At 37.0% G+C, this 18,288-nt stretch overlaps 1 protein-coding gene across 2 annotated transcripts in view; it reads right to left on the reverse strand.

Annotated features, from left to right (window-relative positions):
* Positions 1-1,244: 1,244 nt before the first annotated feature.
* The window catches only part of NETO2 (neuropilin and tolloid like 2), a 52,994-nt gene continuing 35,950 nt past the window's right edge, over positions 1,245-18,288 (reverse strand). The window contains exons 8-10 of one of the 2 annotated variants that reach the window (XM_072967299.1): positions 6,883-6,996; positions 5,186-5,779; positions 1,245-2,985 (exon numbers count right to left, since the gene is read on the reverse strand). In XM_072967299.1, the coding sequence (XP_072823400.1) occupies positions 5,199-5,779; positions 6,883-6,996 (695 nt within the window). In that variant the 3' untranslated portion in view covers positions 1,245-2,985; positions 5,186-5,198. Of the gene's footprint in view, positions 2,986-3,721; positions 5,780-6,882; positions 6,997-18,288 lie in introns of those variants that run through there. The other variant, XM_006207869.3, reaches the window with a different exon arrangement.

The following is an 18,288-nucleotide window of genomic DNA, read 5'->3' on the forward strand; positions in this document are numbered from 1 at the left end:
TTTGTGAATACTTCACCAAAACACCATTTAACAGGACAGTCACCAACAGAAGAACAAAACTAGATTTGGAAAGCATGGCTCAACACCTAGATTTTTGATGGAAATTCCTCTTGGCAATCAGCAGGTACTCAAAATGTTTCAATGAAGAATGTACCAGCTCCGTGGCCCGGTGGCACCAGATGTTAGAGTATGACAGAGCTTGGAAGGTGAGAGCATGTTCAGATAAAAGCCATTTCTTGATCCTAAATAACACAAGAAGTAAAACTACTCTGTAACTATTTGTGGAGACAGACCAGTGGTAGTTACCTTTCATCCCTTCTCTTTTTTGCTTCTTGATCTGTGTGATTGTAAAGCAAGTTTTTGCCTTCCTTTGCTTTCTCATCGGGGTACACCTTTCATGAGATCTACTCCTAAGCTGTGGCTGTGACCGACGCATTCTGCACCTCAAAAAGACAGTGTGTTCTGACAGTCTCTCTGTTGAAGGCCTCACAGCCACTCCAGTCACCTGAGGCAGCTCCTGGATCCTGCAGGCAACCTAAGGCTAAGTGTATCTTTTTTCTTCAAGTTCTTCACTTGAAGATTTATTTAAAAATTTTTTTTATTTTAGTACAGTCAATTACAATGTGTCAATTTCTGGTGTACAGCACAATGTCCCAGTCATGCATATACATACATATATTCGTTTTCATTTGAAGATTAGTTTGAAAACTTAAAATGGTCTAAAAGCCTGAGGATGCTTTTATTTTTATCATAACTATGACTATTTCACTTTGTAAGCAACTGGACAGAAAATGCCAACTTTGCCCTGGAAGGAAATTAAGATTCTTTGCCAATTCTAAAGACTTTAGAAATTTCAATAAGCAAGGAAATCAAAACACGAGTTTTATTTCCAGTTCAAGGGTCAACTTCTTTACCGTAAAGTATCAATTTCAGGATTAAACACATGAAAAGTCTGGACGTTCGTCTCTAAAAGAAAAATCATTGCTTCAAAAAATATACTCAAGAATGTACATAATAAATGTGCACCCCAGTCATTAATTTCCTGGACTTTTGTAGCCATTAAACCAATCACAGAAATATATGGAAAAGTTGCCAAAGAAAAGCAAATTCAGAATGATGAATCTGCTGTTAGTAGAAGTATATAAAACATGGATAACTGATTTTGCAGAAAGCTAAAATGATATGCGAGGTCAACTTGTCATTTTAATGGCTCAGAACTCAAATCATTCTCCAAACTCAAGAGATACAGCACACAAGTGTTTAATTTCTAGAGTATACATTGTTTCCTTTAGATTTCAAAAAGATCACAAAAGCCAAACACTGAAAGTTCTTTCTGTCTAGTGTCAAGGCTACAAATTGTTAACAAACATGGTTTATTAAGAATTCACAGTAATTGTCTCACAGAGTTTGCAGGTGCCAAGAAATTATGGCAACAAAATTGTAGAATAACAAAGTAAAATATAATGCTTTGAAAAAGAATTATTATAGAATAAATTACATTTTAAATGAGAGTGATTAATAAGCTTTCGTGAAACATCTGGGTTGCTGTTTAGAAGACAGCTTTCCAAACACGTAGCTGGCTAAAGCGGGAGACAGCAGGAAGCAAGGAAGGGGCGCTGGACTAGCTCTGAGACGTGGGCGCTCACTTCTCCTCTCTGGGCTTCAGTCTTGTCATTAATAAAACTGGACCAGATCATCTTTCTTGAATCTTAACCCCCCCCCCCCCCAAATCCCAAGGTTCCTTCTTATTATGAACAACATAGCAGACTCCATTTCGCAAGAGAGCATACTCTTCTCTGGCTGGAAACTACTCCTGTAATCACAACTAGGCTTTTCCTGTCCTGCCTCATCAGCTGAGGCGCTCCTGAAACAAGGAGGTATCCTCATCAGACAACAGCAGAGCTATAAAGACGTTCAGAAGACATTTAGGAGGTTCTTTTAATGCCTAATCATCATCTGAAACATGACAAAGACACTGACAAAAGCTGTTAAGTCAAAGGAATGTTTTTGATCTCTTTGTGGTTTGAAATGTGGGAAAATCCTTTGCTTTTTGTTAAACCTTTGGAGTGAGTGTTTCCCTTCACAAAAGGTACATAGCACTTCACTCATAATAGTGCTTTTGATGTTGGGATTAGAGGTTTCCTGCCATGTGACGGCACCTGGGGGTTGACATCTTGTGTTAATTTTGGCATCAGGGATGTCACAGAGGGACAGTGATGATGACAGTCCTGCACAGGTGGACTTAATGCTGCTCCTGAATTGAAGATCTTCCTCTAGATCTACCTTTTTTCGCTCTGTGTTTAACACTGGGTACTATACTCTCTGTGAAGGGTGAAATAATTTCCACAAGATGGCTAAATTTTATCTTAAATTACTAAATTTATGGCTTTCACATTAGTAAACAATTTGCAAAGTTTTCACACTGACCTCAAAGATGAGAGAATATATACAATTAGCATTATGCTGGTAACAATGCCTGAAGTTTGTTGTTTCATTCTCTTCTCCTATAGCACACTGCCAAACGTTCAATTAAGAGATAAAGGAGATCTGACACCCATCAAGGGTTCAGCGAAGGCATATCCTATGCGGCAGTCCCAGGCTGGCTTAGCTGTCGATCACCTGGATCTTTAGCTCTACCCCGGCAGATAAACTGATCAGAAACCAGTGTTCTAACATCACACTAAGATGTACCTTCATTGGGTTAAGATTTATTATTATGACCTTCCTTTGTATTTTGCATTTTCTTTACATTCACGGAGATGTCCAATGTAATCCTCTCTTTAGTTTAAGAAAAAACCAGCCTCTTGTGACAAGTTTTTGAATTTTCTGTTTTGAAATACAAAACCATTTGTTTTAGCAGCAAGAAAATTTAGAACCAAATTTGTTGTCCAACTTGCTCAGTTGCCTGAAACCATGTACTTCTGTGCTGTTTTAATGTTAAATGTCTTCTTTAAAGGCTTTACATTTTGTAGGCCTCTTCACGCCCTTTTAAAAGAAAGTAGGATACAAATTTCAAAAATAAAAATAAAAACAAGTGGCCAGTTAAGCATATTGTATTATTTTCTACTATAATCTAGATGTTAGAGATGGATTTAACAGTTGTCTTTATAACAGATATGATTTTACATAGAAGATATGGTAATTTTCCTTTCATTATCATGAAGAATGAGATCACAATTATTACTACATTAAGGATTTACTATGTTCAAACGCTGGCTGGCACGTTACCTACTAAAATGCCTATTTAAATAACAGCTATTGAAAGAATTTAGCTGTCTAATCTGGCTCTGGTTCATTAGTTCATTGAATACTACATTCATTAAGTCTTTTTACCTTCCCAAGTTGTGTTTTTGAAACAGGAAATTATGCTGTAAAAAAAACTTAAATCATGACTATATTATGTGTAGGTTTTCCTATCTCCTGGATATTATATACTTTAAAAGAAGTGTGATATAAGAAACATTTCTGAAGAAGTAGTATACTTAAGGTCACAGTTTTCATTAATCTGAGAAACATATAGATGTGATATTTAAAAGAATTAACAAAATTCAGTGAAACTTCTATTTCACATTTCATTGGGAACTACAAAAAATATAGAAAACGAGAATTTATCTCTTTTAAATGGCATGTTTGTATTTGTTGTAAATTGATAGATTCCCTTCCATATATATCTAAAGATCCAAAATCTCAGTGCCATAAATAACATGATTGAAGAATCATGTAACAGTGTGTATTTTAATATCAGATTTGTGTAGTGATTTAGAACAATAAATATCACAGAGAAAAACTTATCATAAACTAAGTGCAATAACAAAAGGAAACAGAAGCTTATGTACACATTACCAAGGTCTTCACAATAAATTAGAGCACACAGTTCCATCACAGCATATTTGTATACAAAGCTGCTAACGTGAACACTGAGGAATCTGCCGTGTAGGTCTTTAATCTTGATTTAATAAAGTTTTGTACAGTATCAAATAATATCAAAAGTCTAAAAAAACAATGAGTTTTTATATCATGTTTATAAATTATTGTTTATATACCATAAAAAAAACATAAGGTCAAAAGTGCAGTTTAAAAAAAAGTGAAAATTGTTATTCCTCATAAGAATTAGAAAAATGTATTGTCCCAAGTAAGAAGCAATCTAAAGGCTTATACAGTTTCTTAGGCATTTTCCTTTAGCTCCCATATAACCTTGCTTACCATACACCATGAGATAAACCAATACAAAGGGAGTGAAAGGATCTTTTTATAAAAATAATAGGAAACACAGATCTAATGATGAGAAACACTGGAAAGAAAATGTGATTATAGGCTTCCTCCCAAATGAGTTAAATGACTTTTTGCTCACAGGAATGAAATGGGCTACTGCTGAATGTGATGAAATTTGGGAAATTTCAAAGAATTTCTAAAAGTTTTAATCTTTTTCAAATTTTAGTCATAACTGGCAATGGGGCCTACATCCCAGGATTATGAAACTTTCTAGTATAATATACTAAGACAAAATATTACTTAAAGGTGCTAAATCATATCACAGAAAATAAGGACAAAGGATCCAGTAATTAAAAGACAGCAGTATAGAAACTAGTCAAGAAGAAACAGGTGGATGAAACACAACTCTGGGTCTTACCTGGCACTTACCACAGTAACTAGTAACATTTTGACAAATCCCAGAACAATGCCTATATCGAAATATGTGTGATACGTTAACTGTTTAATACTTATGTAAGAAACTGCAATGGTAAACTTACTGGTTTCTAAAACAATTTAAATTTAGAGGGAAGAAAATAAAAGGAATGCGAAGAAAAATCTTGCTTTTAAACTTATCATGGGACCAAAACACTGACAGAGCTGTGTCCGCCAGGAGCGCCTTCCTTTGCTGAGGCCCGCGGGCAGCTAGAGCCTGGGCGGCGCCGCTGCGCCTCCTCCTCATGCTGTGCGACTGGGCCTTTGTGTGTGTGACACTGAACAATAGATGCTTTTTTTTTTTTTTAACTGAATGGAGTTAAGTTCCTCGGTTGGGTTAACATATATAGACTGCCTGAGATAATAAAAACTTCACCATTACAATAGGTTAATGGGAAATGAAGGTCTTTCCAGTTTTGACAGGAGAAGAGGGCTGGCTGCTGAGAGCAGCATGGTGCTCTGAGGGCTGCGCCCGTACACACTTAATAATCAGGGTCACCTTCAGTAGAAGATTAGAAATCGATGGATATGGATGCTTGTGCAGAGTCTTCTCGCCCCCTGACATAAATCTCACAGGGGATCTCCTCCATTACTCTGTCTTCTAGGGCCTGTTCAGGGCACTCGTGCGCCTGTTTGAAAGTGTAGCTACTCTTTTTGAAGGTGCTATTAAATGTTTTCATTGGCTGTGGTTGTGCAAAATCATTTCGGAAGGGAAGTTCCATGGAACTGAGGTTGGTCCTGCTCTGTTTGACGCTGGGGGCCTGCGACCCGCAGTGGTGGTCGTGGATGCACCGGGAGGCAGTGGAGGAGCGCCGCGTCTTCTGGTAGTTGTCCAGCTCCTCCGACAGGTCGGCCAGGTCTGCAGAGATCTCTTTGTCTCTCAGTGAAAACAGTTCATAATGAGGAGGATCAAACACTTCTTGGAATCCAGTTTTATTAAAAGCAGTTTTGCAACCCATGACCTTTTTTCGAGGCTGCTTCACTTGCACTAAAATAGAAATAATGAGAAGGACCAAGACAATTCCTGACGTAATGCCAATAATTGTTCCGTGAGTTTTAGTGATTTGCTCAAATAGTCCTGCTTTTTTCTTTTCTGCAGAAAGAGAAAAGAAAACTATGAGACTTTTAAAATTCATTAGAGTCCGGTCACAAACTGGTAAAAGTATTTTTACGTAAAGCAGAACACTGGGTCAAATACAATACAGATAATGCAATTTTAAAGTAGGTTTTTAAGCAAACAAAATAGTCCTATGACTTCTAGTTAAACTAACCAATCATAATACAGCTAGATAGATTACAAAAAAAGAAAAGGACTTGGTTCTTTACTGAGAAGGCACATGAATGCATACAGTTTGCAAATCAAAGTAACACATGATTACAGAAAACACCAAAACAAAATACTCTCGTTCTTTCAAGTTCAGCTTTCTGCTCTGTGGTAGGTGTGGGTAAACCCACAGTATTTTTACTGCTGGCCTTAAGCAAGAGAGAACTTCTAAAATGATCTGACTAACCCACTCAGGTATGCTATCATGGTCTGTTTTTGAATGATCACCTGAAAATAACTTCATCTCAAGTACTTAAAATAGCCGTATCAGATTACATTAAACTTCCACTGAACTCTTGGGAGAATAAAACCTTACTACTGAAACAGAGATTTAATAATCAGTTTGTAGATATTCAATTAGTATTACCACAAGCCATATTTATCTTTCAGAGAGTATACACTGGAAATACAGCATAGGAAGTTTATGGAATAAAAAAAAAAGTAGTCCTTATAATGAGTCTGTTTTTAAATTGTAAGACTGAATCTATCAGTTGATTTTTATTAAATAGCATTTCCATATAATTTAAAAATAACAAAACCCTAGGTTACATTCTAAATTATTTTGAGAATAAGGTACCTTTACAGCAGAAATGACTAAGAAAATAAGGGCAGGAAATACCATGACTTACTGTTGAACAATTTAAGACAAAAAACATAATCTTACAAAAATACTCTTGTTGAGAATAAGTATTTTTCTTTGCTTTTACCACATTCCAGAGGCCTATGATCCATTTAAGAGAACATTTTATATGTATTCATTCCTGCCAAAGCAGTTATACCAAGCACAGTTGTAGCAAAAGACATTTTACATTCTTCATGAAAGGCAATGGCCACTCTTCTCTAAAAAAGTTGGCCTTCACCAGTGGACTCACCTTTGCAGTGATTTTCATCCCAAGGGTACGCACAGTTCTGAACGCCATTACAGACTAAAGAGTTATTGATGCACATGTTGCTATGGCAAAAGAAAGTGCTGCCTGTACAGGGAGCTGTAGGAAAAAAGAAAACTTTACTGCTGAGAATAGAAAGCATACAGATGATAAATCTTGATTTATTTTACATTTACTCTTACAGAGTCAATATTTTACCTCAAAGGCCTTTCTATGAATCCACTCTGTACTATGCAAACAATAAGCTATCGTGTGATGCTGACTCATAAACTTGTACTTAGGCTGGGCACCAAAGATTGTTTTTAGCGTAATGACAGTATGAATATATGATCACCCCTTAGTGTCCGCAGGGGACTGGTTTCAGGACCCGCTGCAGGTACCAGAAGCGCAGATGCTTGGGTCCCGGAGTAGGATCTCTGTAGCAGAAGACCCTCATCTTCGGAGTCAGCCAAGTATGGGTCGTGTAACGCTGTCGTGTTATACCAGTTACAAGCAGATCTGGGCAGTTCTAACCCGATACTCAGGGATAAACTGTATTTCCCATGGTTCTTATAAAACTAGTATGTAGCCTGGTACACCTTTTCAGAATGTTACAAGAAAATGTTAGTGACGATGTGGAGACACTGGGACACTTGTGCACTGCTGGTAGGAATGTAAGGTGGTGTAGCGGCTATGGTAAATAGTACAGTGATTCCTCAAAAACTGATGTCCATTACCATAAGCTCTAGCAATTCCCCTTCTAGATACACGCTCACAAGCACTGAAGGCAGAAACTCGAACAGACGCTTGCTGTTCACAGCAGCATCATGTGCAAGAGCCAAAAAATGGAAGCAGCCCAAGTGTCTGTTGATGGATGAATGGATAATCACAATGTGCTTATACATCCAACGGAGTATTATGCAGCCTTAAAAGTCAGAATGAAATTCTGTTACATGCTACATCATGGATGAAACTTGACAACACTATGCTAAGTGAAATAAGCCAAGGCACTAAGGGACAAATATTGTATCATTTCATTTATATGAGATACTTAGAGTAGCCAAAATCATAGAGATAGAAAGTAGAACAGACATTATCAGGGAATGGTGTGAGAGAAAAAGGAGCAATTAGCATTTAATGGGTACACAGTTTCAATCTGAGACGATGAAAACGTTCTAGGCATGAAAGGTAGTGATGGCAATACAACACTGTGAATGTACCTAATGCCACTGAAGAACTATACACTTAAAAGTGGTTAAAATGGCACACTTCATGTTATGCTGATTTTACCACAAGAAAAAGGGAAAAAAACACTCTTTGAAATTAAAAAATTATTTTCAACAGTAAAGATAAAAGGAATATATACCATGTAATTTCATATTTTGTATAATTCTTAAAAAATGCTTAATGGTTTCAAAGCTCATCATAAGGACGATAAGGTATTAGTTACATAAATAAGCTGTTAGGTTGAGAACAGAAAAGCCCATGAAGATGTATGGTGGTATTTTATTCAAGTACAAAATTAGCTAGTGTACCCACTTCAGTTGTGTATATATCATAAAATTATATTACACAAATGTGTGCAGTTTAAAATATAACAAATGTCCTACAGAACAAATAGCATTTTTGAATTCCTCATTTCTAAAAACTGGAGTTTTGTTTACATATCATACCATAACTCTATTATATCCTACATTACTATATCCTATATTACTATATCGTATGTTGAATCTTAATTTTACTTATTTTATCCAGTTCACAAGTGGGGATACAGGGTGGAGAAGCTATTTTCAAGACAGGGTGAGTGAGGTTATAAACAACCCTGTGGATTCTAGGTATTCTGACTTTCTGAGTCAAACTATCAATAGCTCTTAAAGTTTATCAGCAGAATATTATGTGACCACACTTTGATGGCTCTTCAAAGCTTCAAAAGTGGCAAAAAGAGAGGTCTTCTGCTCAGTGTTTCTTATTGATTGAATGGTGAGTGAAAACACCCTTAGTTTTTACTGCAGAGTTCTTTATAACTGTTCTCCACATTATAATCTAAAGCAATTAGGAAGCAGCACTGGTATTGTCAGACTTCGTGGTGTAGAAATGTGAGCTATATTTATAATTACAAATGTATTAAGATTCATGGATTTTCAGTGAAGAAGCAAGGCTGTTTATAATGAGACTCAAAGTCTCAGTTATTGACAGGGGATGCTAATGACATGCTTCAATTTAAAACTATATAAAATGGCTATAAGGGACAAAGATAATAGCAAAAATACTGCCAGTTATGAACTGCTCTCTTCTTCTCGCCTGAGGACTTTCTACCTTCCCACTTTACTCACTCCTGGGTCATGGTGCGGGAAAGAAGGGGGGTTAGGATTTCAGCTCCCCTCTACTTCTAATGAGATGTGGCAATGATGCTGAAAGATGGTTCTATCCTTCAACTAAGCCTGCAGGGAGCCCGTAGGGCAGTATGTCACTGAAAATCACATTATGGATTTATTCTAACAAAAATATCTTCTGCTGCTTTCACAATTCAAGTCCTAGAAATTATTTTCCTAAAACCATTTCCTTTCTTAAAGGGTGAGGCATACATTAGTATTCAGTGCTTGCGAAGAAGTCAAATATATTCTGATTGCTATTCTGTATCATTCACTGCAGCCAAGTTATACTATTTTAGTCACATCTGCAATCTACAATGGGTATGATATGAAGTGAATCTCTCATGCAGAATTAGTTCATTTATATAAATCTCTTCAGAAATATTGTTTTAATGGATGAAATCATAATAAGTACAAATCATGAACAGCTTAGAGAAGAACAAAAGAAAGAGTTGAACAATCTGAATTAATGATGAGCATGTAAAAATGTACTGTTTGGAGCTCTCGAATGTGCTTATCAAAGGAGATTTTCAAACTGGGATTTTTGTTTTACAAAAATTTATGAAATTTTTTATTTTAATCACATTTTTTGGAGGGATGGTTTTCTCTTTGTTCTTGGGTAATAAAGCTAAATTTGGGATATGCAGCTAAGTTTACTGCAGCCTTCAGTTGGTCTGGCATTTAGTGATTAGGGTAAAGATACCACTTGCAAGAGGCTTTTCACGTTTATTTTTCAGGTTTGTACTAAAGAGAAATCGTTAGCGTTTTAGAGAATATAACTTAACTAAAACACATTACGGAAGAATTTTTCATGTAAGATTTAGATCACTCCTGCCCAAAATAAATATAATGTGAGCAAGTAGCCATAGGAAAGTCTTTAAAAAGGACCAGGTGCAATTAATTTTACTAACAGTTTATTTAACCTAATGTATCTGTGCAGAGAGAGTTAATACAGCAGGACCAAGGCTGCTCCTTCGGAAGGATCTGCGCGCAAGACTGGCTCTTGGCTGGCATCTGGGAACTTGGCTTTTCCCCTTTCCCTGACTGATAAGGGTGGTTCATGGTGCCAAGTTTGTGTTAACAGTGTCATTTATGCCAAATACTTGCTCTCCTTCTGTGAGTCTAAAATTTTGGTACATGCAAGGCTGAGAGTGCCTATGTGAACAGCCACCAATAAAAACCTTGGGCGCTGAGTCTCTAAATGGGCTTCTCTGGGCAGAAACACTGTACGTTACCACATTTTTCTTTTGCTGGAGAAATGAACCCCTCTACTGTGCCCCTCTTGGGTGGGGGGGAGAGCATAAGGAAGCCCGTGAAAGGATTTCTCCAGACTCAGACAGTCTTGTTCCCTTGCTAGTCCTCTCACTGTAATAATTTTCGCTGTGAGGATGAATGTGTTGGGTCCTAGCAAATCACTTGACATGCGGGTGGTGCTGAGGAGCCCTGAAATAATATCCGAAGTATTTTACCATGTAATCAATATAAAACATTATTAATGAGCTGTTTTACATTCTTTATTTCATACCAAATCTTTGAAAACTGGGATGTATTTTTATAACTAACTATAGTACATTTCAATAAAACTGGCCGCATTATAAGTGCTCACAAGCGACATGTGGCTGATAGACACTGTACTGGACAGCGGGTAAAGATATTGGGAGGAAGTGTACCAAAGAGAAAGTAAGAAGACTAAAAGGCTTTCTTGCTAACTACATCTTTGCATCAAGTACTGATTTGTACTTATGTGAAACAGCCTTTGTATAGTTGCTTTTTATTTCTCAAGTTCGAGAAGTTTTCAAATTAAAAAGTCTAGCAACAAACTGAGGTTACGTCCATAGGTCAACAGGAAGCACAGCCTACTTGTGGTGAATCCACTGCTGAACTCCTGGCCTTTCCCACTGCTTGAGGAACTCACTATACCCAGAATAACTCAATACTTTCTCCTCTTATCTGTTCAATTTTCATTTTCTAAGTGTGCCAGGCCCCAAACTGCCGGTACCTCTAACTCATTCTCTGTTACTTCACACCCTGATTAGTCACCAAGCCTGTGGAGTCTGTCTCCACAGCTCTTCTTTCTCCTCCCTGTCACAGCTCTGGTTCAGACCTTCCTGGTTTCCCACCTTGACTATGGAAGTGGCCTCCTAACTAGCCTCCATGCCCCAGTGAAAGCACAGCGCTGATCACATCTTTCTGTAGTATTAACACCTTTCACAACTCCCTGATGCCTGTACCATGAAGTCTCAATTGAAAAGTCTTTTTTAAAGTCTTTACTTGAAAGGTCTTCGAGTTCTAGCTTTAAGCTACCTTCCTGGCTCATTTCTCTCCGTTCTCTCTTCCACCACTTCTTGTGGTCCAAGTACCCCGATCTATTACCTTTGTTCATTCTATTGCCTGTCTGGAATTACAACCTCAATGAACATTTCTACCTTCTAAAATCTACCTACCCCAAAATCTACTTGCTCCATACTTGATGCTGCCCACTGTAAGTAACTTGGATATTTAATAAGAAGGCACTTTGTTTTCTGTCTCAAATGGTTATCGTCATAGTCAATGCTGTATTTGCCTCATTTGCATACATATCACCTCACCTAAGTGATTATAACACCCTTTAGGGCAGAGACTGTTTCATCCAGTTTTATATCTTCACAGCAAACACAGTACCTCATATGGTAAAAGTTAAATCAATAAATAAATGCAGGTTGGAAGGCTGGCTGGCTAAACTAACTTTATAACCCAACTGACCATCTGGCAATTCAAAAAGTCCTTTAAAATTAAAGATAGAAGAGATCAGCTATAATAAAGTCTGTATATGGTCACATACAATCATGATATTAATGAGGAATCCATGGAATAATAACATAATATCTTAAACTATAAGTAAAGGGTAAAAAAATTTTTTATTGAAATATAGTCAGTTCCCAATGTTGTGTTAATTTCTCGTGTATGAAGGGTAAAATTATTAATTCCCAGATTTCTCAAAAAAAAAAATCTGAAAATTACCTTACTGTTACACTGAATTAATTACTAATGTTGGATATACAAAAGTCATATAGCTTACCATTATACCATATTCATCAGCCAGAACATAAAAGCTAAGATGTCTGTTTCTCTCATGAGGACAACAGATAAGATAACCACTTATCTTTAAAAATATGTGATGTGAACATACACATGCAACTAGATCCAGGCAGTTTGGGTGAGTCTTTAAATGGTAATTTTCTTCATACAGGAGATGACTGTGAGGAAAGGGACCCATCAAAGAGGCTAACCAGCACTGCCCAAATGTAGATTAAAGTTAAGGGCCTTTGAAAATCAAGTCAAAACCATGATGGTGAGAAAGCAGTTTTTGTGAAAGCTAATGCAATATGATCTGCACTTACAATGAGCCAAATCAACAAAATAATCATCAGGAAGTACTAACAAGTTACTTGTATTCTTACAGGAGATACAAAGGCAGCAGAACCAATTTTCCTTGTGGGGATTTGTTCATGTGAATTACCAGGAGTTTAAGGGAAGAACTCTAAAATCAGTTCTCATTTTTAAGCTAGGTCAGTGTGTCGACATACGAGCTACAGCATCCTTTAATATGAAAAAGTTCCTGCATGTTCATAAAATAGTAAAGATGACTTTTAAAGATTTAAGGAATCATAAAAAAACAAAACTCCCATTGTAACCACAAGGAAAATATCTAAAGCATATACACAAAAGGAAATCCAAACGTGTCACTGCAAAAAAGTCAACTAAACACAAAAGAAGGCTTCTAACGAAAGAAATGCAGGATGATCAAGCTATAAGACACACAGAAAACAAACAGCAAAATGGCAAAAGTCCTTCATCATTAGTAAGGAAATTTCAATATAAGTGAATAAAACTCTCCATTCAAAAGGCAGAGATTGGCAGAACAGATGAAAAGACAAGATCCAACTACACAGTGCTCTAAAAGACAGTCATTTTAGATCTAAAGGCACAAATATGTTGAAAGTTAAAGGATGGAGAAAGATATTCCACACAAACAGTTACCAAAAGAGAGCTGAGATGGCGACGCAAATACAGGCACATCTCGGGAGACTGCAGGTTTGGTTCCAGATCACCACAATGAAGCGGGCAGTCCAATAGAGTGAGTCTCATCAACTGTCCGGTTTCCCAGTGCATTAAAAGTTATGTTTACCCTATACTGTAGTCTAGTTAGTGTGCAACAGCATTATGTCTAAACAACAATGTATATACATTGAATACACATAATACAAAGTTAAAAATACTTTATTGTCAAAAAATGCTAAACATTGTAAGAGCAAGTCATGATCTATTTGCAATGATAACATTAAAGATCACTGATGACCATAACAAGTGTAATAATAATGAAAAAGTCTGAAGTACTGTGGGAAGTACCAAAATGGGAATCAGACACCAAGTGAGCAGATGTGGAAAAAATGGTGCCAACAGACTTGTTCAACACAGGGTTGCCACAAATCTTCACTGTAAGAAATACAGTATCTGTAAAGCACAATAAAGGGAAGTGCAACAAAATGTGGTGTGCCTCTATCAAAGAAAATGTGGTGTGCCTCTACTAGAGAAAAGACGAAGTCAAAACTCGCAACTGACAAAAGACACTGAATATTGATAAAAGGGTCAATTCACCAAGAAGATATAATAATTATAAATATATATGGAACAAAAATCAGAGCCCTCCAAATATAAGAAGCAAACATTGTCAGAATTTAAGGGAGAATTAGATAGTTCTGCTATAACAGTTGAAAGCATCAATACTCCACTTTCAATACTGAACAGAACCACACAGAAGATCAACAAGGAAATAAAGGATGTGAATGATACTATAAACCAACTGGACCTAACAGACATAGAAAATAAAACCCCACCCAAGAACATCAGAATATACACTTTCCTCAAGTGCACATGGAACATTCTCCAGGACAGACCATATGACAGGTCACCAAAAAAATTCTGAATTTTAAAAGACTTTTATAAAATATTGTTTCCAGTCACAATGAAATGCAACTAAAAATCACTAACAAAAGGAAAAATGGAAAATTCACAAATACGTGGAAATTAAACTACATACTCTTAACCAACCAGTAGGTCAAAGCAGAAATCATAAGGGAAATTAGAAAATGCCTTGAGCCAAAAGAGAATGAAAACACAACATACCAAAGCTTACGGGAAGCAGTGAAAGCAGTGCTAAGAAAGAAATCTACAGCTATATATGCATACATTAAAAACAGGAGAAAGAGCTCAAATCAGTAACTGGGAAAACTAAAGTTCTTAAACTTTACTCAAACTAAACTCAAAGTTCCTTGCCTCTGTCAGAAGTATTAAAGCAATAAAGATTAAAGCAGAGATAAACAGAGAAAAAAACTCAAGAAAATAAAATATCCCAGAATTGGTTCCTTGAAAAGAGCAACAAAATTGGCAAAACTTTAGTTACACTGGCTAAGAAAAAGAGAAAAAAAGACTCAAATTACTAAAATCAGAAAAGTAAGTGGGGACATTAGTGTAAATTTTACAGATATAAACAGGAATAGAAGAGAATACTAAGAACAATTTATATGCCAAACAACAGCCCACCTAGAGGGGGCAGACAAATTCCTAGAAATACATAATCTACCAAAGCCGAACAAAAAGGAAGACAATCTCAACAGATCACTAAATAGCGAGGAGACTGGATCAGTAATCAAAAAGCCTACCGACAAAGAAAAGCCCTGGACCAGATGGCTTCACTGATGAATTCTACTAAACACATAAGAAAAATTAACACCAATCCTCAAACTCTTCCAAAAAGTTGAAGAGGAAGGATCACGTTTTACTCATTTATGGGTCAACATTACTCTGACATCAAAACCAGACAAAGAACTTCAAGGAAATAAAACTACAGATCAATACCCTTTATGTGTATCGATGCAAAAATTCTCAATAAAATACTAGCACTGAATTCATCAACCTATTAAAAGGATTACACACCATGACCAAGTGGGACATAATGATGGTTCAATATACAAAAATCAGTGTAATATACCACAGTAACAGAATGAAGAGGAAAACCCCACATGATCATCTCAATTAAATCAGAAAAAGCATTTGACAAAATTCAACACCCTTTCATGATAAAACACTCCATAAAGCAGGAATGGAAGAAAAATTTTCAACATGATAAAGCCATATATAAAAACCCCACAGACATCATACTCATGGTAAAAAGTTGAAAGCTTTACCTCTAAGCTCAGGAACAAGACAAGGAAGTCTGCCTTCACTTCTGTTCAATATAGTCCTAGAAGTTCTAGCCAGAGCTATTAGGCAAGAAAAGGAAATAAAATGGATCCAAATTGGAAGGGAAAATGTAAAGTTATCTCTGTTCGTATGACCTGATTTTACATGTATAAAACCCTAAAAAGACCAGACACACACACACACATACACACACACTAAATAAATTCAGCAAAGTTACAGGATACAAAGTCAACAAAAATCAGTTGCATTTCTATATACTAGCAACGAACAAATGTAATATTTACAACACACTGGTAAGAATAAAATTCTTAGGAAAAAATTTAACCAAGGAGATGCAAGATGTGTACACTGAAAAGTGTAAAACATTGCTGAAAGAAATTAAAGAGGATAACAAATGGGAAGATAGCCGAAGTTCATGGATTGGAAGACTTAATATTGTTAAGGTAACAATACTACTCAAAGCATCCATAGACTCATCGTCATTCCTATCAAAATTACAAAAGTAGTTTTTGCAGAAATAGAAAAAAATCTATTTTAAGATTCATGGAATCTCAAGGGACCCTGCGTAGCCAAAACAATCTTGAAAAAGAAGAACAAAGGTGAAGAACTCACTCTTCCTGATTTCAAAACTTACTACAAAGCTGCAGTGATCAAAACAGTTGGTACTGGCGTTAGGATAGACAGATAGATCAATGGAATAAACAGCCTCCTAAATAAACCCTCACATCTATGATCAATTGATTTTTGACGAGGCTGCCAAGATCATTAAAAGAGGAAAGGACTGTCCTCTGAACAAATGATTCTGCAAAAACTGTATATTCACATGCAAAAGAATGAAGCTGGGTCTTACCTTATACCGTATTAAAAAAGTAACTCAAAGTGGATCGAAGACCTAAATGTAAGAATGAAAACTATAAAACATAGAAGGACATAAAAGGGAGTGACATCAGCAAAATGGGGGTGCAAGATGCTCTGTTTGTCTCTCCTCTTCAGTCTACAGCCAGTAAAATACCCATAACTCAACTCTGCCCAACAGGCCAGGATGCTGAAGAGCTGTACACGTTTGTACATCTACAGTGGGGTAGCCTGGGACATACAGGACATGGAACCAGGAGAAGAGCAGACTCACTCTGCCACTGTGGCTGAGCCTGCAGCCCCAGAGAACCTGGTAGCAGCAGGGGAAGTAGCCCATACAACATGAGCCTCCTGGCTGCAACGTCACCTACAGCCACAGGGAACCAAAGGCACTGGGGCCTATGACCACACTCCTCCAGGTATGGAGGTGCCAGCAATTCCAGCCTACTCCTTGCCTGCAACAGTGTCACCCACAAACTTAACAAATCCGGTCACAGCAGAGACACCTACAACTCCATCTTTCCTCCTACCCCTCTTACCTCCCATGGCAGCAGAGCCTGTGGCCCAAGAGACCCCAGATGTAGTGGAGGTCCCTGCAATCCCAGTGCCCCAGGCAGTGATGCCAGCAGCAGCAAGGTACCAATGACCCTGGAGGCACAATCAATGAGAAAAATGAAAACAATGATTCTCAAATATAACCAGAGGTGGCGCAGGTTTGAGAAACCAAAAATTTGTGCTAGAGAGCCACCTACTGGAAAAAAAGAGAAAGACCTCTAATTACTAACTCGTTGAATCCTTAGAATCAAGTAGGGGGGAAAAAGCTTTACCTAAAGAAGAAATGGTGTTTGCTATTTCAAATGTGTCAGCAGTGGGTAAGTCATCGAGCACAATTGAGGAACCACGGTAACATGGTATCACAAAAGGAAAATGACAGTTCTCCAGAAACCAGACTTAAAGTTTCAAAATAATGCTAATTGATGGAGAATTCAGTTAGCTGTCATAAAGAAACTCAATCAGCTAAAAGAAAACTCAGAAAGGCCATTCAACCATGTGCTCAGAAATAAACTTAATGAAAAACTTAATGAGATGAAGAAAGCACTGAGAAGCACTGGAAAGAACAGACCATACGGAAGAGAGAATTAGTGAGTTTGAAGACAGAAGTCTAGAAATGATACAAGTAGAAAGGAAGAGAATTAAAACCAAAGAATGAAGAAATTCTATGAGAGCTATCCAACTCTATTGGGAAGGGCAACATTAGGATAATGGGTATCCCAGAAGAAGATGAGAGAGAGAAGGGAATGGAGGGTTTATTTAAAGAAATAATAGCTGAGAGCTTCCCAAACCTGAGGAAAAACTGGATATACAAATTCATGAAGTGGAGAGAACATTTAATCACCTCAATGCAAAAGCTCTTTTCCAAGACACATTATAGTAAAACAGCTGAAACTCAATGACAAGGAAAGAATTCTAAAGGCAGCCAGGGAGGGAAAAATTAATCAATAAGGAACCCTCTTTAGGCTATCAGATTTCTCAGAAGAAACTCTACAGGCCAGGAGGGAGTGGAATGACCTACTCAAAATACTGCAAGAAAAAAAACTGTCAGTCAAGAAGACTCTTTCCAGCAAAATTATCATTCAGACATGAAGAAGAAAGCAAGCTTTCACAGATAAACAAAAGCTGAGAGAGTCCATCAACACACTAGACCTGTCTTACAAGAAATGTTGAAAGGAGCTCTCCGACCTGAAATGAAAAGGCAAAAGTACATGAAATTTTGAGTAAGGTGATAAACAGAATCAGAAAATTGCTACTCTGTATCAGAATAGGTTGTTAAACACTTAATCACAGCATAAAGGTTAAGGGGGAAAAGCTGTAAAAATAACTATAGCTACTTCAATTTGGCAACAAACTCACAACATAAAAGAGATAATTATTTTTATAAGAC

Source organism: Vicugna pacos, chromosome 9 (genome assembly GCF_048564905.1).
Source record: "Vicugna pacos chromosome 9, VicPac4, whole genome shotgun sequence".
NCBI classification, from domain to species: Eukaryota; Metazoa; Chordata; class Mammalia; order Artiodactyla; family Camelidae; genus Vicugna; species Vicugna pacos.